The sequence below is a fragment of the Mus musculus genome, chromosome 7 (genome assembly GCF_000001635.26).
Source record: "Mus musculus strain C57BL/6J chromosome 7, GRCm38.p6 C57BL/6J".
NCBI classification, from domain to species: Eukaryota; Metazoa; Chordata; class Mammalia; order Rodentia; family Muridae; genus Mus; species Mus musculus.
The window spans coordinates 66,157,320-66,183,461 of NC_000073.6; the positions used below are offsets into that span (position 1 = coordinate 66,157,320).

Genomic DNA, 26,142 nt, shown 5'->3' on the forward strand with positions numbered 1-26,142 from the left:
TAGCTCAGTGGTTACTGGATCTTTTCTTACAGGAGATTACATTTTCCCCTGAAGGTGTTGTGTTAGAATTAGAAAGGTAGGACTGGAAGGCAGAGTGTAATATCCCAGATGAAGTGAGGTATCTCGGCATCAGTGAGGCAGAACTGGAATAGCATGGTGGCTTGGCAAACAGAAGCCAAGGAGAAGCTCGGCTGCGGAAGAGAAGGCCGAGTGCTTAGGGAGGAACACCACATTTAGGCCCTCCTGTCCTCTGGCAAAGGCTGCATGTCCCAAACGCTGCAGATAAAGGGTCAGTAGACTCTGTCTCTGAAGGGCCAGACGGTAAATACCTCGGTGTCTGTGGACATTTGCCAACTGTTCCGTGTGCACTTGATGTTGAAACTGAGCCTATAGTTACCCACCGCCAGTCTCTTTATTGGGTTCTTGGTTCCCAGAGCTCCACTGCCTTTCCAAAATGGGAACAATATAAATAATAGGATGCCTGGGGCTGACATACAGTTACAGAAACATGTGATATGACTTTAGTTGTGCGTTTTTATGAAATGTTATTCTGAAGTGTTGCTTAAGAACTAAATTATTAATATGGCATTACAAAGAAAGGGGCAAACCACCATAACTGACATCCAAGAAATGCAGTAGAAATAGGGAAATTTCTATATTGAATACAGGCTGAGTCCTCCAGGGATTCCAGGTTGGCAAGGCTGTTTCCCAGGATATGGGGGTGTGGTCTGGGTTCTTGGCTCTCTCCTGCAACAGTCCCTTGTTAGAGATGGATGCCATGGTTGCTGTGCTCAGACTCTGACCCAGGAGAGGAACAGGGCCTCAGGGTTCAGAGGTAGGAGACGTGTCCTTTCTACTCACACTCCACTGGGGGAAAAGTTGGACACGTGGTCACGCCTAACTGAACCTGAAGTCTGGCTTGGAAGACAGACCAGAGGTCAGTCTGTAAGTATTTTAAGCAGCCTGTGCACTCTTGTACATGGGAGTTTTGTTCCCTAGGTTGCAAAGGCAGAGCGCTTGGGTGTCACACTTATGGCAGTGTACCAAGGTCTCAGGTCCTTAGTACAGTTAAACAGTTAAAGTTAATTGGTTTTCAGATTTAAAAGGTCTTAATTTTGGAACAGACTTCTAGCATCTCCATTCCAGCAGGTTGGCTGTTAGAAGCTGATCATCAATATATTCTGTGTGTAGTTCTGATTTTGTGTGTTACAATTTAACATAAATTTATAATTTGATGTTCTATAAATGACATAATATCCTTATATATTTGACGTAAATATATTTTCTATTCCGGAAAGTCGTTGTGACTGTAATAACAGATGTGACACCTTGGGAATGCTCTCAGACTATAGGCTAGTACATCAGTCCAGACGGGAATGCTCCTTACAGGGCGTCTCCCTTTAAATCTCTGTGTCGCGGTTTCTGCTTTCCCTTGTAACAGAGTTTGGGAATGCGTTGGTGGTGAAGCCTGTATTTGGAAGGGTTGGAAGTGCTTTATTGTTAATCACACCACACCGCCCTGATCTCAAAAGAAAGGAGACATTTAAATGGGCCCTGCAGGTAGATCTTGCCAGCTTCTTTAGGAAGAATCAACATAACAATTAGGAGTATTTATATAGGTACTCACTTAGATAAATCAGAGATGGAAATAATTAAAACTTTGTTCCTTTTCATCTCAGGAAGTTGCCTGTGGGTCACTGTTAGCTGCTAGGGTTGCATACATGAAGTGTGTGTGACGAGGACACGTGAAGAGAAGCTAGGGCATGCATTCAGGCTTGGATCACAGCTCTCCTGCTTGGTCTGGTTGACTGTTACACAGCTCCTGGTTGTGAATCTTGGTGTAGAACACTGTTACTCACTTGGTGGTGTGGCTCTGGTCACTTATTTTGTCATTAATTAAATCTTAAAGTAGTAATATTGGTTATTTCTAAGTAATAATTCTGGTTAGTCTGGTATTTCTGGAGTTAATATTTGCTCAGGGTTTTTCTGGTTTCTGTTGGTAAACATGATTGACTATTGCTTAACCCCATGGGTACCCCCCTCATGCACTGCACACAGACATCCAATTTTTAAAGAAATCTTTTTTAAATGAATTTTTTTTTAAATCTATGAAGTATGGGAGGTCTTCCCATCTTCTAGTGTCTTCTTTAGTTTCTTTCTTTAGTGTTTTATGTTTTTCATTGGAGAGGTCTAACATCGTAGGTATGCTTTATTCTAAGGTCTATAAATTCTTCCTTTTTTGAAAAAAGCTTTTCCAGCTTGATGGAATATAAGTTTCTAAAGATGTATCCTAATGCTTTTCTGAGTTTCTTCAATATCCTTTATTGGGCCTGCTTTTCTACCTCTGATTTGGTTAATACGGATCTTCCCTCTCTGAGGTTGGCTACCAGTGTACTGATTCTGTTTCCTTGTTGTTGGTGGTGGTTTTAATTGTTTTTTTTTTTTTTTTTTCATTTCATTAATTTCTGTTGTAACTTTGACTATTTCTTTCCATATGCTTACTTGAGTTTGGCCTGTGTTTCTTTCTCCAGGCCTTATTATATCTACCCCATTTTACATGAGCGTAGCACGGTTTGATACCTGACCATCAGTGGGACATGAGGAGATGAGTGTGAGAAGGCTCAGAAAGATGTGACACTTTCCTTCTGTCTTAGTTAGGGTTTACTGCTGGGAACAGACACCGCGACCAGGCAGTCTCACAAAGGCAACATTGAATTGGGGCTGGGCTGCAGTTTCAGAGGCAGTGCATTGTCGTCATGGCGGGAAGCATGGCAGCATGCAGGCTCACTCGGTGCTGGAGAAGCCAAGGCTTTTGTGCTTTTATCTGAAGGAAGCCAGGAGGAGATGGTCTTTCACACTGGGCAGAGCTTGAGGCTAGGGTACCTCCAAGCCCCACCTCCACAGCCACAGACTTCCTCTAACAAGGCTGCATCTCCTCCCATAAAGTCACACCTCCTAATAGTGCCACTTCCCATAGGCCAAGCATATTCAAACCACTACACCTTCTTCAAATGGAAGTCATTCTCACAGGGTTCATGAGTAACCTATTTTTAAAAGAGTATATGCTTGCTTTGTATCTGCATCTACTTTTTATTTTACTTACTCATCTCTGTCTGTCTGTCTGTCCGTCTATCTTTTTTTGAAGCAAGGTCTCTCTCTATAGCTCAAGCTGGCCTGGAATTCAGTGTGTAACCCAAGCTAGCTTCGAGCACATGGCTTTGACATGCTTAAGCATGCCAACTGTTGTGATTACGGGTGCGAGCCACTGCTCTCAGCTCTCCTTTTTATAGTTATACATAATTGATACTGAGTAATGCAATCAAGATGCCATGAAAATGGAATCGTTCTCTGTGCTGCTACCCTGCCTCTCCCGTTTTCCGTAAGAGAGATGCTCTGGTCTTCGGCTGATGCATGAGTTACTTCTTTGCCAGTAATCTTCATGCTTTCTCTCTTCTGTGACTTTTTCACTACTCTTATAACTCCGTCGTTTTAGCGTATCTTTTTATTCTTTTTAATTTTTTAATTCTTTTATTTTTATTTTTATTTTTGGTTTTTCAAGACAGGGTTTCTCTGTATAGCCCTGGCTGTCCTGGAACTCACTCTGTAGACCAGGCTGGCTTCAAACTCAGAAATCCGCCTGCCTCTGCCTCCCGAGTGCTGGGATTAAAGGCGTGCGCCACCACGCCCGGCTGCATATCTTTTTATTTATTTAGCCAATACTGCCCTCAAGGTTAGTTATTGTTTGTTTAGGGAAGTTCAGGTGGTCAGAAGTAGAATGTCATAACTAAACACTATGATCGGTTTCTGTTTTAATATCGGTAAGTACTTTTATTAAACATTTTAAAGATTTACTTATGTTTACTTTATGTGTATTAGTACTTGCCTTTGTGTGCAAGTCATACCACACGTGTGAAGGTCAGAAGACAATGTGCAGGAGTCAGTTCTCTCTTGCATCATGTGAGTTCTGGGATTCAGACTCACAGCAAGCACCTTTACCCACTGAGCCATCTCACCAGCTCTGAAATGATCTTAAGGGGTTTTAAAATAGTATTGTAAGTGATGTAACTTTCTACATGTGCATGCTAAGAGTCATATGCTTTATAACTGTAGACTTAGAAATGCTGCTTATAGCCGGGCGCGGTGGTGCACACCTTTAATCCCAGGACTTGGGAGGCAGAGGCAGGCGAATTTCTGAGTTCGAGGCCAGCCTGGTCTACAGAGTGGGTTCCAGGACAGCCAGAGCTACACAGAGAAACCTTGTCTCCAAAAACCAAAAGAAAAAAGAAAGAAAAAAAAAGAAATGCTGCTTATAAGGCCAATTTCCAGGGCTGGAGATGTGGTTGTGCATTTAAATTTAGTCCTGTCTCCTGCCATTGCTGCCAGGCAGACGTGTGGGATACAAACATGCAGCTAATCACACACAGAAAAATAAAATTTTTTAACTCACCTTTCACTTATGGAGTCCCATTTTGTTTTTTGAAGACAATTTAGAAGACAGTTTATAAGATACAGCTTATGAAATCTGTTCATAGCCCAGAAGTGTATTGCAATAAAATGGTGGCTTTTAAGATGCTCTTTTATCCTCCCAGCCCTCATTCTCTCAGAGTTCCTCTTCCCACCGCACTCACACATGCACACGAAGTGGAGACTTGTGGTCTCATCGCATGCAGAGATAGAGGCAGGGTTAGAAAGTGGGATGCGCAGGGACTCGAGGTAGCCAGGATGTCAGTGCTGCCTTCCACTGCAGTGAGGGGCTGGAGACTGGCTGGGGCGTTAGGCTTCACTGTGCTTGGTGCAGCTCTATCTCAGCACACAGTACCAAATGTAAGCAGGGATATATGGCCATAAATGGGTAGCTAGATAGTTGTTTTGGCCATGTAATTAATCTGGAAGGTAGAACTCAAAGTGGATAATGAAATAGAGTTAAAAACCTAAATGTTTCGGGATTGTTTCTCAGGTGAAGTACCCACTTACAATGTGTGTGTACGAATGAGCAAGATAAACAGAGTCAGCATGCGTCATTCATTGAGGGGAATGGTCTCACCATAAATGAGCTTTGTGGTTTCTTCCTTTTGCTTAGAAGCACTAGGCACAGTCCGTGGGTTGATAATACAACATAAGTTACCCATTTGCGTTCTTTCTCATTTGAAGCTTAAGAATAATACTTTTAGTAATGACTTCCCCATGAAAGTCTCCCTTACCACACAGAAGGCAAGTGGCTCCCTGCTTTTAAGTTAATCCCATTTGGACAAAATGCAGGGCAGTCCCTGGTTCAGGCCTGGGTGGGCACCTGACTGCAGATGCACGTGAGGAAGGGCAGGCAGTAGGAATTGTACGCGTCATGATTGTCCTTTCTTCCAGGGATCCTCCGTTGCTGGGGCTCTGGCATGCCCACACACAGAGCAGAAGTGATTGCAGAGTGGGCTCCACAGCCCAGAGAATGTGTTTTCTTAGGAAAGGTACCCGTCACCCAGCATGGACCACTGGCTGTTTGCTGCCAGGAATGTTCATCGTCCACATCACATCGGTTGCTTTTCAACCCTTCCTAAACTCTAACCCAGACTTAGAGATCCTTGAAGCTCATAAAGTTTTGTTCAAACATTTTAAGTAGCATTCCTCATTGAAATGTTACTGCTGATGATGTTAAAATCTGTATGTGTCTGGTCTGGAGCCTCACAGTGACTCCAATAAGGAGACTGTCATGGTGCTCTTGTGTGGTTGCTTGTTCCTGGGTATGTGGTTAGCTTGGCCTGGGGCTAGCCTTGGCTACTCTTTGCTCCTGGAAGTGCTGTTATGCAGAGATGGGGGTATGAGTGCCCCTTCTTTCACTCCCTCCCCTCTCACTGCCTGGGGTCTCTGCTCAGAGTCCAGCTTGCTGGAGAGGCCTTCTCTGACTCACAGGTGGGAACTACACGCATCTCTGCTGCTGTTCATTTCTTTGTAGTTCTACAAAACTCTAGTCACCATCTGAAATGTTACTAGTTATTATATGAGCTCTTGGAAAGCAGGCCATCACCTCCTGCTCTGTGTGTGGACCCAGGTCTGGAGACCTGGTTAAGTGAGTTCTTTTGATTTCAAGATTTAAGTAGAGGAAGAAAGGACTGCTCAAGGGGACAAGATAATTCTTCAACGATGATTTGATTCCGCTCCAGGGTGTGGAGTCTGCCCCACAGTTCTGTTGTTGAGAAAATCCAAAGCAGGTAGAGGAAATGGTGAGGGGATGACCTGTCTTCTAAAGCAGTCTGACAGACACAAGACAAGGCAGAGATGTCCTTATACACTTTTAGTTCCCCTGTTAATGCCGCGTGAGGAGAATGCCCTGGCAAAATTAGCTTCTAAGTGCCTGTTTCTAAGCAGTGCGAGGCAAGCCTCTCCAGTTTGTGCTGTGCTTCTGGACTGCAGGGCTGGGGATAGGTAGGCCTGCCATGTGTCCTCTTCCCTACACTTTGCTCTCAGAGGCCTCCCTCAGGGTCTGCAGATGCAAATGCCGTGCCTCTAGTTTATCTTTTATTTTTTTATTGGTTGGCTTTGAATTGGGATATAATACTTGATAAAGTCTATAAACCAGAAGAGCACAAAATATGTAGAATGAATTTTACAATAAAAACAAAAATCCTAGAGAGCCATGACCTTGTAGACTGTAGTATTTGACCTATAGATTTTGTCTTTCTATCTTTGTCATCCCTCTCTCCCTACTACACTTCCTAATTTGGTAGTTTTCCACAAAAGAACTAGAGTTCTCCCTTCCTTGAGATCTGACCCTCCTGTGTGTTCATATGTCTGCTCCCACCCCCATCTCCCTACCACACTTCTCCCTGTAACTTGTGTTCCCTTCGGATTTTGTTTTGCTTTGTTTTGGCAACCCCTTCTGCTAGAACTGGAGTCATTTAATCATACAGAGATGCTTGCTGTGTTGCTACCTGACTCCTATTGACTAGAGTTACTGCCCTGTGCTTTGAGGAAGCTGTGAGGATTGGATCCTGGCACTGGCTAAGTTATGTTAAGGCCCTTCCTAGGTACCCTTTCAGCAAGCCAGGCCCCACCTTATATATATTTTTTTTTTTTTAACTAGGCCTTTGAGCTTTTCACTCTACACAGTGTCATCCAGAAGAGGGTAAGCACTTGATGCCACATCTGGGTAGGACTTTTCATTAGAAGGTAGTTCTATGTATAATTCATCCCACACTGCATGGCCATGATTGCTTCTTTTGTTAATAATAATGATGGGGTAGGGAAGAAAATGGCAAACGCACGTTTCCTCTGACATGGAATCTGGCATGAAACCAGGAGGGGGGTAGTATACTCTAGGATGAGAACGAGAGCAGGGCACCGGGGGTGGGGTGAATATGAACAATGTATAACAAACACTACATTATACAAGTCAGACCAACCCAGCGTTGTCTACACCAACCAAAGCAAAAATTAATAAAAGACATGATGTTAGAGAGCTCGGGTGACCGAGATGGGGCTCTGAGCAGTTTTCTGACTGCAGAGTTATCATAACCTTATCATGTGATTACCTTAAACCAAGGGAGCAGTACTCACAGAGCCATTTGTTCTATAGTCCAGTGCTGTGTGTGCTGCATTACACAAAGGACTTAAGTCCTACCAGCAGCTTTTGTTTAACTTTGCCAAGCTCAGTTCTCAGTGACTCTGAAATGGGCCCGGTTTCTCTACTAAATATTCCAATTTCCGAATTGGAATCTAACCAGTGAGGCTCAGAAATATAGTTCACAATTTTTACCATTACAAGCCCAGTTTAATTCTCATGAAGATTTTAGTTTTATGAATGAAGTCTTTAAAATGCAAAGTACATACTCCTTGAATTTAATTGAGTGAAAATTGGCAATACCAACACAAAACTTATTAGGGGAAAACTAAAAGGGTTGTGTAGGACAACCATATGTCCCAAGAGCCTGGAACAGCTCAGTATGTGCTGGACAGCTGACCTAGTTATTAACATATGCCTGCTTTCAAAAGTTCTGCTTTGCGGTGTGAATTATCTGGGGATGTTGCCATGTAAGAATATTGATTTAAATATCTAAAATGTGGGAGTGACTATTTAAATTAATATTGTTAAATTAATATTGTTTTGAAACCATTTTTTAGAACAAAAGGATAAAGTTTTGCATAATGGAACTCTAATCCAGACAAAGTGTCCGTCCATCTGGAGCAGCGATAGCATACTGGTGTACTGTATTTAATGAGGCGCAGTAATGTAAACAGCTTGCAGGAAGAACAAGGGCCGAGTGAGCATGTTGGCATTTGTTGCAGAGGACATGGGATACTTGCTAATGAAAACTCTAGAAGGCATTTGTTAGGGAAGATTAGATGTGCACAGTTGATGGCTGTTCCCAGCTGTGCTGGAAGTTCCTGGGAATAGCATGACCTTGGAATTACTCAGCTTTAGTTTACAACTGAGTGGCACAGGTCCTGAGATATCTTAGAGCAGGGAGATGCCTCTGCTGGAGCCAAGATGGTAGAGGGACTTTGTGAGACAAAGAATAAGGGCTGTTTCAACACTGGAACGCAACCCATAAGTTTTTTAAATGTTTTAAACATTTACAAAGGGTTCTGTGATTTTTAAAAGAAGGAATAACCTTGTAATTATTAAATAAAAGATTTTCATTAGCTAATGTTTTGTTTACTAAGTACCTTTTAACTTTCTGTTATAGTATTCTTTTTTTTTTAGTTTTTCCTTCCTTCCTTCCTTTCTTTCTTTCTTTCTTTCTTTCTTTCTCTCTGTCTGTCTCTGTCAGCCTTTCTTCTCTCTCTCTCTCTCTCTCTCTCTCTCTCTCTCTCTCTCTCTCTCTCTTGGTTTTGGGTTTTTGGAGACAGGGCTCTTCTGTGCAACCCTGGCTGTCCTGGAACTTGCTCTGTAGACCATGCTGACCTCTAACTCACAGAGATCCGCCTGCCTCTGCCTCCAAAGTGCTGGGGTTAAAGGCATGCACTACCACCGCCTTGCTTTATAGTGTGTTCCTCTTAACATTCAAATTATAAATGATTGATGTACTGTGTGGTAATAAAAATGCTCTTAAACTCTAAATTTGGTGTGTGTATTTACAAGTATATATTTAGATAATGTTTGCCCGTATAGCCTAGCTTGCCTGGACCTCCTGAGTACTGGGATTACAGGTACGCATCACCATACCAGGTTTAAAAAGACCTTTTTCGAGTAGGGTCTCATGTAGTCCAGGTTAGCCTTAGACTTGCTATGTACATCAAGGATAAACTTTAACTTCTAATCCCCCTGCCTTCACCTTTTGAGTGTTAGTATCATAGGTATTCCTACCATGTCCAATTTTGTGCTGTACTAGGATTGAATTGAACCCAAGGTTCTGTGCATCTTAGTCAAGCATTCTACATCTTAGCCTCTCAAAATGTTTTTGTAATGAAAGACATCAGCCTTTCAGAAATCATGGAACTTCCTGAAAGTTAAGATTATTCTAGGAGTGTCTTATGTTTCCTTCAGTGTATAGCTGGATGGCTTCTTTGTGTAAAAGTCATGTTTGGTTGCAGTCGCAATAAACATACAGAAGAAATCTGTTGGACAGCACGGGGGGCCACTAGCCACTCAGAGCATGGACTTTGTTGTTGTTGTTGTTCACTTTCTCTTCAACCCCACTTATTTGTATCTTGTAATGAACTTACTTGGTTTAAAGATAGATATAACACAAGATTCCTTCCAATCAAACTTTAAGGCCCCTACAGCAACTTAACTTTAAAATTCTCAGCCTATTTTAATGCTTCCATAGCCAGCTAGTGAATACTTGCTCCTCATATTGCTATCATTACTAGGTGCTAGATAGATCCTATCTAGACTCTAGAAACTGAGAAAGTATGGCAAAAGATTGCCTCTAAGACACTTTAGAAATGTGTATCCTTGCAAGTCTGTAAGAAGTAATTGGCCAGACAGAAAGAAACAGCCACCCATGGGAGTGTATTGCAAAGAGGGTGTCTGTTGGCACCCTCCTTCCCACATGTCAGATATTGTCCAGATAAAATAAAATCAGATTATGGTAGGAACTGTAAGTACTACACTAAAGACAGTCTTGAAGGACATGTGGTTTTTTTGTTTGTGTTTTAAAGTGCTAATGCTCTTAGATTTGAAAATATATCATGGTTAGAGGATTCTAACCTTGTCTGTATGCACTATTTGCCATATTTAATATATCATATTTGCCTTTATCAACAATTTAACATTGAAATAATTCAACAACTTCTCAATATCTTGCTATGCTTAAAGGTTTAATACTCCATCATGAATCTGTCAGCTATATATTAAGCATCTTAAAACATGTCAGGCCCAGGTCGGTCCCTGGTGACAAAGTCAATAAACGTCAGAGCCTTCTAGTACCGAGACTTTGTGCGTGGTAATGCTGGATTGTGCCCCGTGTGTTTTGGATCAAGTGTTACTGTCTTCTCTCATGTTAGAGAGGCATAGTCTTCAAAATATTCTAGGAAAAGAAAAGTGCAAGATAAATGTGAACCTGCATTATCTGAAGATCTTTTCTTTATCCTTTCTTGGTGGATAGTTTAGCTGGGAAGGTAAATGTTCATTGAGGGTGGCTTTCTCTTTCCCTGCTTTGGAAAACATTGTGCTGGCAGTAATATCTGCATCCAGTATCATTGTAGCTTAAGTTCAGTGTGTGTGTGTGTGTGTGTGTGTGTGTGTGTGAGAGAGAGAGAGAGAGAGAGAGAGAGAGAGAGAGAGAGAGAGAGAGAGAGAGAGAGAGAAGGGCGGGTGAGGATGTGGAGAAGGAGATGGGCAGTGTGGTGCAGCATTCTTGTGGATGTCAGAAGACAGCTTTGTGGGTTGATTCTCTCCTCTCCTGCCCTGACATGGGACCCAGAGGTCAGACTCGGGTCATCAGGCTCACCTGGCACGGACCTCACACTGACCACCATCCAGATCCCTCTTGAGATGGTTTTAGTTGTTTTGTCCTTGGCATTCTAACTTGCATTCCTTATGCCAAGTACCTAGGGCCTGACCAAGTGTACAGGTCCTGGAATTCTGAACCCATTTCCATGTTCTCTCTCTAGAATGATTATTACATTGTTATCCCAGGTTCCTTGGGAGATTCTCCACTATCTTGAACACTATTCCCCAAGTTTAATTCCAAGGCCTTTCTCTGCTCTCTCTTTCTATATTAAACGTCTCAGGATGGACACACACACACACACACACACACACACACACACACCAAGTCTCTTTGAGGGATGACCAGTGGGGTCTGTGCTAGATGACAGGGACAATGGAGGAGTGAGGTCCTACTACAGTTTCAAAGCTCACTGTGCTGCGGGGTCAGACGCGCACCTCACTCCTCCTTAGGCACTCAGTTACTTTCTTACAGTTTTGATTGTGAGCATAGCCTTCACCATCTCTCCAGCCCTCGGTTAATTTTTCGGGAAAGTAAACGTGAGTTATGCGATTTAGAATCAAGAAGTGACTACTGACAAGAGGAAAAATAGCCTGTAGATAATCATTTACCTTCAGAAATAAGTATTGCAAGTGATGATCTTTAGTGCTGAAATCTATTTCTGTTACCTGCCAATCCTAATTTAGTTACAGCTCTTGGTCGATACTCCCTGGTGCATTTTTAACAAAAGTGTGCCACCACCCCTGTGTAGATGACAGAACAGCTTAGAATGTGTCCGTGCAGATTCTGGTGTCTCCAACTTCTCTCCTACTTCCTGCCGCTGTGGTTCCCAACTGTACAGAGAACCCGGGGATCTTGCTGTCCTACACCCTCTTCTCTTCTTTCTCTTCTCCCTGTGTTCCCTGCCTCACAGCCCTGTCGTTGTGGCTCTAGCTAAGGGAGTTGGCTGTTGGCCTCCATCCTCCTCCACTTGATCTCATTGCCTCAGGAAGTAGGGACATCTCTCATGTGCAGCGGCTTCTCTTGACCCGTTCTCTTCATGTTGTGTGTTCATTACTTTTATGCTTCTTTATTTCCTTTCATGGAGACATTTGAGAAGAGAAGAGGGCAAATTATGCAAGTTCTGACACCCATATTTTAGCTGTAACTCTCCAGTTACCTTCTCAGAATGCCCCATTGGCTGCTGTGTGGGGCAAATTACCCACCAGGCTTGAATTTGAAGTCAGAGGGAGAGGGTCTGAGACCTGGCAGGGAGAGGAACTGAACATCCGTGCATGCTTCTGACTGGTCTCCTCTAATTTAGAAAGCCAAGTCAATGGCTTGGATGTTTTCATTCTTGGAAATAGCATCGTGCAATAATGTTGGTATTTCCTCAATTTGCTGTGTAAGTTTGGAAGTGACGAGCAGACAGGATGGCAGTAGTGCATGTATTGGAGCAAACGCACATGAGCGGTCTCTGTTCTGAAGCTTGGCAGCTGATGCTCACCACGGCCGAACTCCTCACCATGTGGAGTCAGTGTGAGTCCAGTGGCTCCTGTGAAGTGGGAGCCATGGCATCTTAAGAGTTTAGAGGCTCAGTTACCTTTGGGGCTTATAGTTATAAAATATGTTTATGAATATGAAATATGAAAGACTTTTAGTACCTGTAAAGAAAATTTCTAAATTCCAGTCATCATTTTGAGTTCTGGAGTCTTGCTATGGTGCTGCCCTGCAGTTAGAAAGAAACCGGTAAAGGCGCTGCTGCCAAGTTGAGGAAGTTGTCTCATCCTAGCAGCTGGATATATCTGAATCTGCTTTGGCCAGTTACTTCTCTGGCCCAGCCATGTGTCGTGGAGGAGTGGGATCGAGCACTGTGCCTTATGTCTCTGACTTTCTCTCCGAAGTCTTTGTTTATAGTAGGGAGCCTGAGACGCACGGTAGTACCCACTGTGCGCTATGATCCAGTTGGCTGAGCAGCAACAAGCAAAAACCCACCACTTATGGTGGCCCACAGTACACTGGTTCCCCTGATCACACAAGAGAGTTGCAGTTGGTCTTTGTTCTCTTAAATTAGATAGACTCTTTTTAAATGCTTTCTTAATTTCTTTTTAACTTCCATTTTCTTTACGGTTTTGTTTTATTTATTTATTTTTAGTTTTTGAGACAGGATCTAATTACATACCTGACTGTCCTGGAACTCACTATGTAGACCAGGCTAGCCTTGAACTCACAGAGATCCATCTGTCCCTGCCTTCCGGGTGCTGGGATTAAAGGTGTATGATACCATACCTGGCCATCTATTTCTTTTTTAAAAAGAAGCTGGTGGGGGTGGGGGTGGTGGTCAGAACAACAACAAAACACCTTATCTGCAGAGCTTTGCTCTACAGACCCAAAGCTGCAGCTCTCATAATTTTGGGCCGGGTCCTTAGCCCTTGGGGCCATTCATTGGCTAATGTCTCGTTGAAATGTTACATTAGGCTATTGCTGTCCGTTAACTTCTGATCTTACGTGGTTGCTACTGACTGGGTGAGTCTAGCCTTCTGGGTGCTGTTCCCTTGTGTTTAGAGTTGGTGGTTGTCTGAGGAGATGTAAGGACGGAGTGACACTTACTTACGCAGTTCTAAACCAGAGTCTTTTCTTTCCTTAACAGATGCAGCAGCTTTTTTATGAGAATTATGAACAGAACAAGAAAGGGTACATTAGAGATCTCCATAGCAGTAAAATCCACCGAGCGATCACCTTACACCCCAACAAAAACCCACCGTACCAGTACAGGCTGCACAGTTACATGCTCAGCCGCAAGATCGCCGAGCTGCGCCATCGCACGATCCAGCTCCACCGGGAGATCGTCCTGATGAGCAAGTACAGCAGCACGGAGATCCAGAAGGAAGACCTCCAGCTGGGCATCCCCCCCTCCTTCATGCGCTTCCAGGCCCGCCAGAGAGAGGAGATCCTGGAGTGGGAGTTCCTTACTGGGAAATACTTATACTCAGCCACAGATGGCCAGCCTCCCCGCAGAGGGATGGACTCAGCACAGAGGGAGGCCTTGGATGACATAGTCATGCAAGTGATGGAGATGATCAATGCCAACGCCAAGACTCGCGGGCGCATCATCGACTTCAAGGAGATCCAGTATGGCTACAGGCGTGTGAACCCCATGTACGGGGCAGAGTACATTCTGGACCTGCTGCTCCTGTATAAGAAACACAAAGGGAAGAAGATGACGGTCCCTGTGAGGCGGCACGCGTACCTGCAGCAGACCTTCAGCAAGATGCAGTTTGTGGAGCACGAGGAGCTGGATGCACAAGAGCTGGCAGACAGAATCAACCAGGACTCTGGGTCCCTGTCATTCCTGTCCAATTCCCTGAAGAAGCTCGTTGCCTTCCAGCTTCCTGGATCCAAGACGGAGCACAAAGAACCCAAAGAAAAGAAGATCAACATTCTGATCCCGTTGTCTGGGCGCTTCGACATGTTTGTGAGGTTCATGGGGAACTTTGAGAAGACGTGTCTCATTCCAAATCTGAACGTGAAGCTGGTCATTCTGCTTTTCAACTCTGACTCTAACCCCGACAAGGCCAAACAGGTCGAGCTGATGCGAGATTACCGAGTCAAGTACCCTAAGGCTGACATGCAGGTCCTGCCTGTGTCGGGAGGGTTTTCAAGAGCACTGGCCCTAGAAGTAGGCTCTTCCCAGTTTAACAATGAGTCTTTGCTCTTCTTCTGTGATGTGGACCTGGTGTTTACAGCGGAATTTTTACAGAGGTGCCGAGCCAACACAGTGCTGGGGCAGCAGATCTATTTCCCAATCATCTTTAGCCAGTATGATCCAAAGATTGTTTATAGTGGGAAGGTTCCCAGTGACAACCATTTTGCCTTTACTCAGAAAACAGGTTTCTGGAGAAACTATGGGTTTGGCATCACTTGTATTTACAAGGGAGATCTTGTCAGAGTGGGTGGCTTCGATGTCTCCATCCAAGGCTGGGGGCTGGAGGATGTGGACCTCTTTAACAAGGTTGTCCAGGCAGGGTTGAAGACATTCAGGAGCCAGGAGGTTGGAGTTGTTCACATCCACCACCCTGTCGTCTGTGACCCTAATCTGGACCCCAAACAGTATAAAATGTGCTTGGGGTCGAAAGCATCGACATTTGGGTCCACGCAGCAGCTGGCCGAAATGTGGCTAGAAAAGAATGACCCCAGTTACAGCAAAGGTGGCAGCCACGGCTCTGCCAGGACAGCCTGACTCCGGCCCCACTGCGGAGAACGTTTTTTAATTGCCTAATTTATTTTTAAAAAGTTTTTGTATAATCAGTTTTTGAAGTCCATACAAGGATATATTTTCCAAGTGGTTTTCTTACACAGGACTCCTTAAAGATTGAGCTTTTTGAACAAAAATGTGATCAATGTTTGCCTTCGAACACACCTTGCTGAACACTATGTAGCACCGGCTTAATCCTGACTTGAAGCATACCTGATGAACAAAACTTTGGTATAAGAATTTTTTTGTTTTTGGTTTTTACATTTCTTTTCCAGACAATTCCCCTGTCTCTGTAGTCCTAAGGCAGAAAGCTGGAACATTCCTAGGAAGTCTCGTCACCGTGATCAGAGCACTGTAACCCTGGTCGATGCTGAGACTGTTAACTTGTCTCTGGGAAGTGTTCTGCTGTGGCTGTCACCTGTCACCTTTGCACAAACTCCACCTTTTTCCTTTTTTTTTTTTTTTTAACTGTTTTTTTTAAGCCATCTTGAGTTCCAGTCATAAAGTAGGCAACATGATAGTAGTTGTGTTGTCACTCTCTCCAAGACAGCTTTCCAAATTTGATTATTCCCCCACGTGCTCCACCCACCGAGGGTCGCGCAGGCTTTCCCAGTGGGAGGTGGAGGGAAGCACAGAGGTGCTCGCCCCACTGAACTCCCGTGGCCTCAACGGACCTGGCACTGAAGTCCAAGAAGGACTTGGCATTTTCTCTGCCCCAACCCTTCTTTTTAGAGGGTGCAGTATTATTAAGGGGGACAGAGTGGCTGTTAGCAGTGTAATGAGTGCGAGCTAAACAGACAAACCTCTAATGGAAGTGTGAGGGAAGCTGGGGCTCTGCTCTCTGTCCTGTGCTGTGGATGGAGATGGCTGCTTCATTTTTTAATTACTGGGTTTTCTATCTTGTTATATGAAATACCTTTAATTTATTTAATATACCCATTGTTTTAGATCTCTGCCATTTTGAGTACTTGTCAGTTACTAGTATTTATGTGCACGGTGAGTGTGGTTAGAATATTTTATTTGCAGTAAACTGATCTCCAAAGATTTCCTTTTGAAAACACTTTTTCCTCATCCTTAATTTTTACATTCCCGTCTTACTAAAGATTAAGTGTTCTTTGATAATTTTGGTGCTCATGTGTTTTGGGGACAAAGGTGAAATGAGTCTGTTGTCACACCAGGGTGTTTGTTTTCAACTCACAGATCCAATGTGCCTTAAGAATTGGTTTTCATTTAGAGTTCAGACAGTTGATAGAGTTGCCATTTTTAATATACATCGTTGGAGATCTGCTTATTTGTAAATAGCCTATTGCACACTCGAACAAATAAACCAGTGGACAGTATTTTTCTATTGTACTCTGCAGACCCATTTTGTCTCATTATTTGTGTTGGTTGAAGACTTGAGTTACATTTGGAGAGTAAAACACTGAAGCACGGACTTCCTTCCAGCCTTTGCAGCGCTGAGTCGGTGCTTCTGTGGCTGCAGGGGGAGTGGCGTGGAGCGAACTCCTCAAGGAGGAGCTGCTGACTCCCGTGTGAAGCCCAGAGGGCCTCAGGCCAGGCCAGGCCTCTGCCTGGCTCTTGGCTACAAATCACTTTCATCTGCCAGGGGATCACCTGTTAAGCAGCATCCCAGGTAAAAACCATCACCAACTGATGGCTTGGGGTTCTAGGCTCCATCTAGCCGGAGAAAAACTTGCACATCAGTTGCTGTAGATTCAGAAGTCAAAAAGTGACCTCCGGTGCTATTCGCCAGGTTCAGTAGATGACAGTTATACCCTGAGAGAGGCATCCACAGTGTGACGACACTTGGGTCCAGAACAATGGCATCATGCTCACAGAACTGCTGTAATCTGCCTAGCTGCCATCCAGTCCCTGCAGGTTGTTGGGTTTGCTTGTCTTTTTTCACAGAGGAAACCTGAGCTGTCCTTCTTTACCCACAGATGATGCTGTGCATCTCTGTGCACCGGTATTCTGACACCACACTGTGAGCCTCGGGGCAGGAGACACACAGAGCAGAGGGACACCAGGCTAAACCTGCTCCTTCCTCCTCTACCCCCACTGACCGTCTACCACACGTCTTGGTGACGTTGGTCTCCCCTGCTCCCCAGCTATCTCCAGGAATGCCATTGGTCCCTTTCCCAGTTCCCTGCCTCTGCTAAAACCTGTGATACCTGCTGCCTCCCCAAGTTCAAGTCTTGTCCCATCACTCCATGGTGTCCCCAGTGTCCTTCCAGGGGCTATTCTCAGGAATTCCTCTTGTCTCAGGCCCTCAATGTGCACACTGCCTGGTGACCTACTCAGGACACCTCCTATAGACACACAGTAGGCTCTGCCATGCTGAAACACCCCAGTATCTACACAGACATCGCCTTAGATCCTCCCACCCTGAGTGGATGTGACTGGTTGAACTTGATCCTGCCCTCAGGCCACTTCCCCCTCATCAGAGCTCCTGGAAGTTGCACCTGGGCTTCTTGGTGTTCCTGGTTCCCTGGTGTGTTGGGAACAATGCTGCCTAGGCTTCCCAGCGGGATTCCCACCAAATCCCGTAGTCATTGCATGTGCTGAAGTCTGCCACCCTAACTGTGGACCAATACTGCCCTCGAGCCCCAGAAAAGCTTTCAGTTGATGCCACTGTTTCTCACTTGCCAATACTTTGTTCTGCCTGGGTTGCTTTGAGACAAGATCTCACTATATGACTGACTTGAAACTCACTCTGTAGACCAGGCTGGCCTCAAATCAGAGATCACCTGCATCTGCCTCCTGAGAGCTGGGATTAAAGGCATGTGCCCGCAAGCCTAGCTGTGTTATCTTATTTTTAATAAAATGTATTAAGGAATTAGAATGGCCCATATATTCTCAGCACACTTTAAAATTTTTGGTAATATTTTTTTAGATTAAGAATGTGTGTATTTAAGGCCCAGGGAATAGGTTATTGTGCAGAAGGGCATGCCGATGGAAGCTTCTCTTTCCAACCATCCTCCTAGCCCAAGACTTCCCATAGTGGACCACCAGATTTGTATGCATCTTGGTGAAGAAAGTGGGTGCATGTGTGTATGCAATGAAACAAAGAGTGTATCCTATAACAGAGACCCTGGCAGGAATATCTTTGGGTTCTTGGGATGTTTCAGGGCAGAGTTTCATGGCCCTCTGCTACCTGGAGACATTTGGGCTGACAGGGCTGGCAGGTGTGAGTGCAGTGGTTGGAGGAGTCAGTCCCAAGAGTGGTGGACTGGGATGGTCACAGAGAGCCATGGCAGGTGTTGGTAACTGGTACATCTCATTCTGAAGGAAGAAGCATTTTGCTGGACCTCATAGCCTGGGCCAGGGTAAGGCTGGCACTGGGCCTTGAGCCACAATACCCTGGGATCGTCGTGTTTCAAAAGGAAGGTGAGGGGCATACAGGACCATGAAACACCCATTCTCTGGGCTGTAGACACAGGCAGAGCCTGGGATAGAAGGTGGAGCTGTACCCTTCACTCAAGTCTGAAAGCAGGAAGGGGAAGTCGAAAGCGTTCATGAGCCGGCCAATCAAGTTCCAACTCTGAGCAAGTCTGTCCGCACCTCCTTCCTGCCCAGCCTTGTCCACATCCTGTTTTACCAAACCCTCAAGCCCAGGTCCCAGCCCAGGAGTAGGTATGAGGTGTCTTTTTCCCCAGATTGCAGGCTCAGGGACTTTGCTAACACACCCTTTGCATGCTGTCTGTCCTGGTCAAGCTCTGCCTCCTTCCTTCCCTGGAAGGACCACTCAAGGGTCTGGCGTTCTCTGCAGGCAGCTTTATTCATTATCCAGTGTGCTCATAGTCGGGGGACACTTCTCATCTGGGAAGGGAATGTTTACATTAAAAGAACCTGCAAGCTTTCAGGTGTGTTACTGTGGCACCAGTGTCCTTGTCTTTCAGGACACTTGAAAGTGAGACTCTTAGCTGCTGAGGTCCGATCAAGTCCCCAGGGCCTTAGGGGTGCCAGGTGCCAGCCCTCCCCACCCTGAACAGCACTAGCTCTGGGGATTAGGCTTCCTTACTGGTGGTTCAAAGACCTGTAATCTAGGTTACAAAGAAGCTTATGTGCCAGGCGACCAGAGCCAGCTTGGTCTGTGTCGCCTAAGGTGACTGCACAGGGCTGCCTTCCACCTAGGTGAGTCCCATGGTATTTCATAAGCCCTTGAAAGAAGTCATCTGTTGTTCTTGGAAATGTCCATCGTGCATTTGCTTAGTCTGACTCGTAAATGCAATGAAGATGTAAAAGTCGGAATCTAGAGGTGCAAACCACAGCAACGTGTACTTTAGTATTTCCATTAGGGAAATGCAGCGTTTGTTTTCCCAGGCTGGAGAGTTTGCTTGCTTGCTTGCTTGGTTGTTGAATCGTTTTGAAGGGATGCAAGGAATGGGTCTAAATCTTCAGAAACCACAGGTCCAACCAGAGCAGAACCCAGCTTATTGTTAGTGGAGTTAAACCGTTGAAGATTCTGTTGCCGAGTATCTTAGTTCACTGTTAACTAAGCTGCAGTTACAGGCTTTATGTTTTAATAATCTAAACCAAAATCAAATGTCTACCTTTAAAGAACATTCTAGCCATAATCCCTTTAAGATAGTAAGAGTAGTCATGCTAGATTGCCTTTAATGAGAAGGTTAGACAATCGGCCAAGTCATCTGGTGGGGCAGATAAGAAGCCCTGTAGTCTCGAAGGCCTTGTCTGTGATGAGCTGTTCTCTGAGTGAGACGGTCCAAGACAGCTGAGCTCATGAGGCTCCTGGCGGCTCCTTCTGTGACTCCTCACAGCCCCTTGCCCTTTGGAAGCCTCAGTTGCTCTAAGTACCTTCTCCTTTGAGCACAGAAAATCCTTCTGGTTGGACTTCAAAGTGACCTTTAACCTCTTTCATTCTGGATGAAATGTGGCTCTTCAGACAAAGCTAGATCCTATTCCCATAACTTAAAGGGGGTCCTTGTCCCCATGCCTCCACACCCCATGCTGAAGCTAGAAATAAGGACCTTTCTGAAAGTACGCTTTGAAAGAGTCTCAGTATTGTAAAGGAAGTATTTCAAGCCTCCGTTGGATTAAAAATCGGGAGAAATTCTGTCTACTAAACGTGTATAGGCTTTTTGCCCTTTTTGTTGCAGTGGTACACGGTAGTAGGTATTGAGTTAGAGGTGATTTAAAGCTACAGGAAGAATATTTGTAAGTTCTGTGTAGATCCGACACCATTTTCTGTAAAAGATTGGGTATCACAGATTTTGGCAGGGGCCCTCCAACCAATCCTTGGGTAACTGGGGTTTGACCATCTGTGACAACGTGCAGGCAACTGGGAGTTCATTTGGTCCACAGTGACACATTGTACCCGCTAGCATTTCTAATAAGGCTGACAGCATAGCTCAATGGTTAGGAGTGTACATTGCTTCTAGAGAACCTGAGTTGTGTTCCCAGCATCCACATAGGGTGACTCCAGTCCCAGGACCTCCAGCCCTCCTTTCTGGGCCTGCGGGCACCTGCACTTCCGTGAATATGTTTTCTCACAGACAGCACATTTAAAAATAAATCTTTTTTAAAAATTTTTTTCAAATTAAAACCAAATAAGGTACTGGAATATAGCTCAGTGGTTGCACACTTACCTACCATGTGTAAGACTGGTTTTGAGCCCCAGTACCACGCAAGCACAAAACAGGCATAAAGAAACCTGAACAACCAAATCATATCTGAGAATCACTGTGGGAAGACAGTGCTCAGTATGTTGTTGGCTGCACCATCCTAGGAAAAAGAGCTACTCCCAAACTCAACCCCATGGCCACAAAACTTGAGTCATGGCAAAACAAAGAGAGGGCAGACATAATGGTGAGTCAGGCGAGCTTCAGACACATAGCCTTTTAGGGAATGTGGTCCACTCGGAGCCTTGCCCTGGAGACAGATGAGAAATGGAAGCCGCCAGCTCACCATAGGGGGTTCCTGACATGCTGGCATGGCAGTGGTGCGGGATAAAGCGGGGCAGTGCCACCAGGTGTCCCTCTAGAAACCAGGTATGGTTTTTCTGGTGGGAAAATGCGTATTTGCAAATACATGGGGGTGAACTTGATTGGCAACCATGGAGCTACTTAACCTGTGCCCTAGGCTAGTTTTGAAGGCTATTTTATAAAATTACATTTAATAGGTGTTAGTTAAGATTTTTTTTACTGTCGATTGGGGATGGTGGCATACACCTTTAATCCCAACACTCTGGAGGCAGAGGCGGGTGGATCTCTAAGTTTGAGGCCAGCCTGGTCTACAGAGCAAATTATAGGATAGCCAAGACTACACAGAAAAACCGTGTCTCAAAAAAACCTAACAAAACAAAACAAAAAAACAAGAAAATGGATGTTGGCTTTGATGTTCCCGGAAGACCCAGTACATCACTAAGTTGGAAGATAGTGTTTAGCCATGGGTTTGTTCCAGCAATGAAGACTCCACAAATGGGAGTTGTATCAGAAGAGTGGGCAAAGGAAGACAGCTGGGCAGGGACAGCACTTGTCCCACCCCCAGCACCAGTGCCCTGAGGATTTCGTTAGGGACCTTGGGCTGCAGGGAACTGACCATAGTCATATCTGCCCTAGCGACTTTCCAAGGTCCAGAGGTAGATGTGGCAACCATCAATGGGAAATGAGTTTACATTATGACTCGTGGGTCTTTAAAATTAGATTCAGAGGTAGGCCTTTCCCCCTGAGAGGCTGTGCCCTCAAGATCCTGAGTGCCAGCCGTTTCTCTGAGATGGCTTGTCAGGGCAGTGACTGTCTGGGCCACATCCTTGGGCGGATGTGACTGGTAGATTTCATCAGTGTGGACGGATTGGAAAGCCCTGTCCAGCCCCAGCTGGTTTCCTGTGGGTCTGCCAGAAGTCGCTGGGCAGCCTTAGGTGCTGTGCCTGCCCAGAAGTTTCCTCTCAGCTGCCAGGGCCAGCGCTGAAGCAAGGAATATGTTTGGCTTCCACTTGCTTCTGTTAGCTCAGAGGCTGTAGGCATGCGCACACCATCTCTCTAGCCTCCCCTCATGTGAGGGCTGCTCAGGGTGGCGCTTCCCTTTGAACCGCAGCTAATTGCTCCCTGACTGCTCCACTGCGCAATTCCACCCAGGGCCCTCTCCCTACCTCCCGGGAGGAGTGCCCCATAGCAAGCATCCTTCCTGGCTGCCTCTCAGTTTCAAATGAGGAGGAAAATATTCATGAGCCCCAAGACTCAGAATCACATAGAATTCCAAAGAATAGGTATAAAACTGCCACAGATTGTCCGAAAAAGAAGTCATCTGAGAGAATTCGAGGTTGCCAACGTGCAACAGGAATGCTGTGCAGGCTGAATTCTGATTGTGACATCAGGAACACAATCTCTACTTGGGACAAACAATGGCTGTGCTTTGGCTCTGAGTGAACAGGTATCCGTTACCTCAAATCTAGGACCAGTGCCAGTCTGTGGCTCTGGGGTGAGCCAGAGAACCGGATGCAAGCATGCTACCCTGCTCCCTGCATCTCAGCCAACATCACTGAAGGCTGTTGCCTTACTGTGACTCTAAATTGGGAGGGACGCTGGCTCAGCTGTACATCCTGAAATACCAGGTGACCCAGGGCTCAAGACCAGAGGAAGGATAACGGGTCTTCATACTGTGGGATGTATCTGAGTAGCCCACTTTACAGATAACCCGTGGTTACATAGACTCATGAGAATGTGCAGGGAAGGGTGTCTACACAAAGGACTGTCACGCCATTCCCCTTACACAAGAGCCACAGGCTCGGAACCAAACAGAACTGAGTTTGGGTCAGCAGTGTTCTGGGCCAGCTCAGACTGGAGAACACGCCTCATTTCCAGCCCTGCCTGTGATATCACAATGCGAGTCAGTAATCATTTACACTTCAGGAAATGGCCAGTGCTTCAAAGCAGGCTTAATTTTTTTTTTTCTAAGTTGGTTTTGCCACAAAGCACTGGTTTGAGTCAACTCCATAGACCTCAGGTCCCAATCTGCTGCTATGTGATCTTGGGCAGATTTCCTGTGTCAGAGTTTGGTTTCCTGCTCTGTAAAGAGGGCATGGTTACCCATCTCCTCCCCAAGACTGACGGGGTATTTTGTGGTTTTATGTCAGCTATAATGGCAAGTACCATCACCACCTGTCATGTCCCCTGAAACTACTGCTTGATCCGACCATCCTGCACTTTACCCAGTGGTCCTCAGCTGCCTTTCTGACTTTACCTGTCCACATAACCCCTGCCTCATCTCTGCACCCAAGCATGAACCAGAAGAACCTGAGCTCCAGTCACGTGGCATCTGGAGTGCCCCCTCCCTCTTCTGGGCACACCTGCAGACTTGGCCAGTACCAGCCTCGGACCAAGGTTTCTTCCCGCTTGTCATAGCAGGTTCTAGGTTTTAGCTGCAAATGCCAAATCTTCACTTCCCTGTGACCCAGCTAGCATAGCGGACTGGGCAGGAGCAGGATCCAGCCATCTTGGAGCCCCATGAGGGATGTGATAAGTCACTGTGCAAAGCCGAGTTAGTCAGCCTTTGTGTTGGCTGGGGTATGTGTCAAAGGAAAATCAGAGCTAAAATGAGATACTCCTATAAAGGCAGCTGTGGCTTTCAGCTTTTCCAAGAAAAAAACCAAACGGCTCTCAGTGAAAGACAAGAGCCACGGAATACCTCTCAGCTGGAATCCTGAAGTGAGTGTTCCTGGGTCAGTGACTCAGTGCCTAGCACTCAAGGGCTGTTACCTCATTCATGGCTCTCTCTGTGCCTGTGAGTTCTGTGTTCCTGGCCTTGGCTTCTGATGAGAAACTGAAGCTCAGAGAGCGTGAGTAACGTGCCTAGGGTCACAGAGCTAGTAACTGATAGATCTGTCCAAACAGATGAGCCTCATTCTGGTAGCTGGTGTGTGGTGGCGATGGAGGTGGGGATGTGGTGGCGATGGAGGTGGGGATGGGAATGCGTTACGTGTTTTGCTTGTCAGGGATATAAGATCCTCAGCTTAGAGTACTCACCTACTACCAGGAAATGGTGGTCACTGAACGGAGTCAACTGTTTAAGAGCTAAAGACTCATACATAAGAGATCTTTAAAACTTTTCTCCACCTTAAAAAAAAGTTAAACTCTTTGATTGTGAATCGGCCAGTCTAGGCTACATAGTAAAATTCTGTCTCAAAAAAAAAAAAAAAAAAAAAAAAAGTAGTATTTTGTAAAGGTTTCATGTCTTAGTGTATTTTCCACTGCCACAACAAAACACTTGCCATCAAATACTTTATGAAAGGTAGAATTTTATTGGCTCACAGTGCTGGGGACTGGGATGTCTTGGTCTCTGGTGAGGGTCATTGGTGTGGTGGAGGGCAGCTCATGGCAAGACTGAACAAGCACTCTGGATTTGGTCTCTTGTTGTTGTTGTTGTTGTTGTTGTTGTTGTTGTTGTTAGACATCAGCTCCTGCCAGCATGGGACCCATCTTTACAACCTTCCAAAATCTCACCTTCAAACACCATCAGTGTGTGGATTTCAGGATTAGGTTTCTAACACATGCATCTTGGGGGTGGGGGAAGCGCATTCAAAACGAGCATTCAAAACGTGTGTGTTATTCAGTACAAAATAGAAGAAGAAAAAAAAGTTTCAAAATAGGCTTGGAAGATTTTAGCTCCAGGAATGATAGGATAGTTTGTATCAAATTAACCCTCTTACAGACAGTAACTGTCCACCCCAGAAAAGGCAACAAATTTTTAAAAAATGTAAATGAAGAAATGACTCAGTTTTTAGGAGGCCTGCCTGTTCTTTCAGAGGACCTAGGTTTGACTTCCAGCGCCCACAGGGTGATTTACAACCATCTGTAACTCCAGTTCCAGGGCATCTGACGCCCTCTCCTGCCCTCTGGCGGCAACACATGCACATGATGCACAGACAGACATGCAGGCAAACCATCCATTCACATGAAAACTTAACTAATTAGAATCAACAACTAAGATGCCGGTGAGGCTCTGAGATCATGACCAGATGGGGCCATCCTACTCTAAAAGAAGGGATCTTCACTGGGTGAGATACACATTGAACAGAGTAGACCACTTAGAAGCAGGGGCGGGGGGGGGGGGTTAGGACTGGAGTCCCACTGTTCTTGGCTTGAGGTGCTGTAGGAAAGAGTTTGGAGCTGCCAGAGCAGCTGGCGGTGGGGAGGGAGGTCTCAGGACGAAGTGGGGCCAGAGGCTGGAATGACTGAGCCTACAAGTCTACTCCTCTCCAACCCTCAATTGAATTCTAAGTTTGTTTGCATGGGGCAGACTCCAAGGAACCAGGAGAAGCAATAGCTGGACATCCTGCAAAAGCAAATCAGATTAGCTCCTGCTGCGGGGGAATCAGAATCTCATTAAATTAGAGAGCCAGGCTGATGGCTCAGTGGGTGAAATCCTACCATGTGAACCTGATGGCCTGGGTTCAGATCTCCAGAACTCACATAAACGGCCTCAGCCTCGCACTGGACGCAAAACAAGACCCGGGCTCACCGTTGCTGTTCTGCGTTGACCCAAGGCCTGATCTGCAGAATGGACTGTCAGGAGATGGCTGCTGGACTCAGCCCAGGACCCCACAGATCACTGTCACATTCTCCCTAGTCCTTGCAGGGCCCTCTCTCTATGGCAGTGGTTTTCAACCTTCCTAATACTGCAACCCTTTAATACAGTTCTTCGTGTTGTGGTGACCCCCAGACCATAAAGTTATTTCGTTGCTACTTCATAACTGTAATTCTGCTACTGTTATGTATCAAAATGTAAGTATCTGTATTTTCCAATGGCCTTAGGCGACCATTGTAAAAGGGTTGCAACCTGGGGTGTTGCTACCCCAAATTGAGAACTGCGGATTCATGGGGCTCTCTGGCTTCTGCTCACTGGTACTGTTTTCCTGACTCAGGAAATGTGTGTCACCTTCAACATCTCTTCTGTTTCACTGTCCTCAGCATAGCCAGGCACAGGGACAAATGTGGGATCTGGCTTGTACCTCAAGGTGCCAGTCTTAGGTTAGGGTTGCAGCTGTTCCTAGGTTTCCAAGAACCTAGA

At 45.5% G+C, this 26,142-nt stretch overlaps 1 protein-coding gene across 2 annotated transcripts in view; it reads left to right on the top strand.

Annotated features, from left to right (window-relative positions):
• Chsy1 (chondroitin sulfate synthase 1) overlaps positions 1-16,479 on the top strand; it is a 64,307-nt gene extending 47,828 nt beyond the window's left edge. Inside the window, exon 3 of one of the 2 annotated variants that reach the window (NM_001081163.2) lies at positions 13,513-16,479. In NM_001081163.2, coding sequence (NP_001074632.1) covers positions 13,513-15,102 — 1,590 coding nt within the window. In that variant the 3' untranslated portion in view covers positions 15,103-16,479. The remainder of the gene's footprint in view (positions 1-13,512) is intronic. The other variant, XM_006540910.4, reaches the window with a different exon arrangement.
• Positions 16,480-26,142: the final 9,663 nt, after the last annotated feature.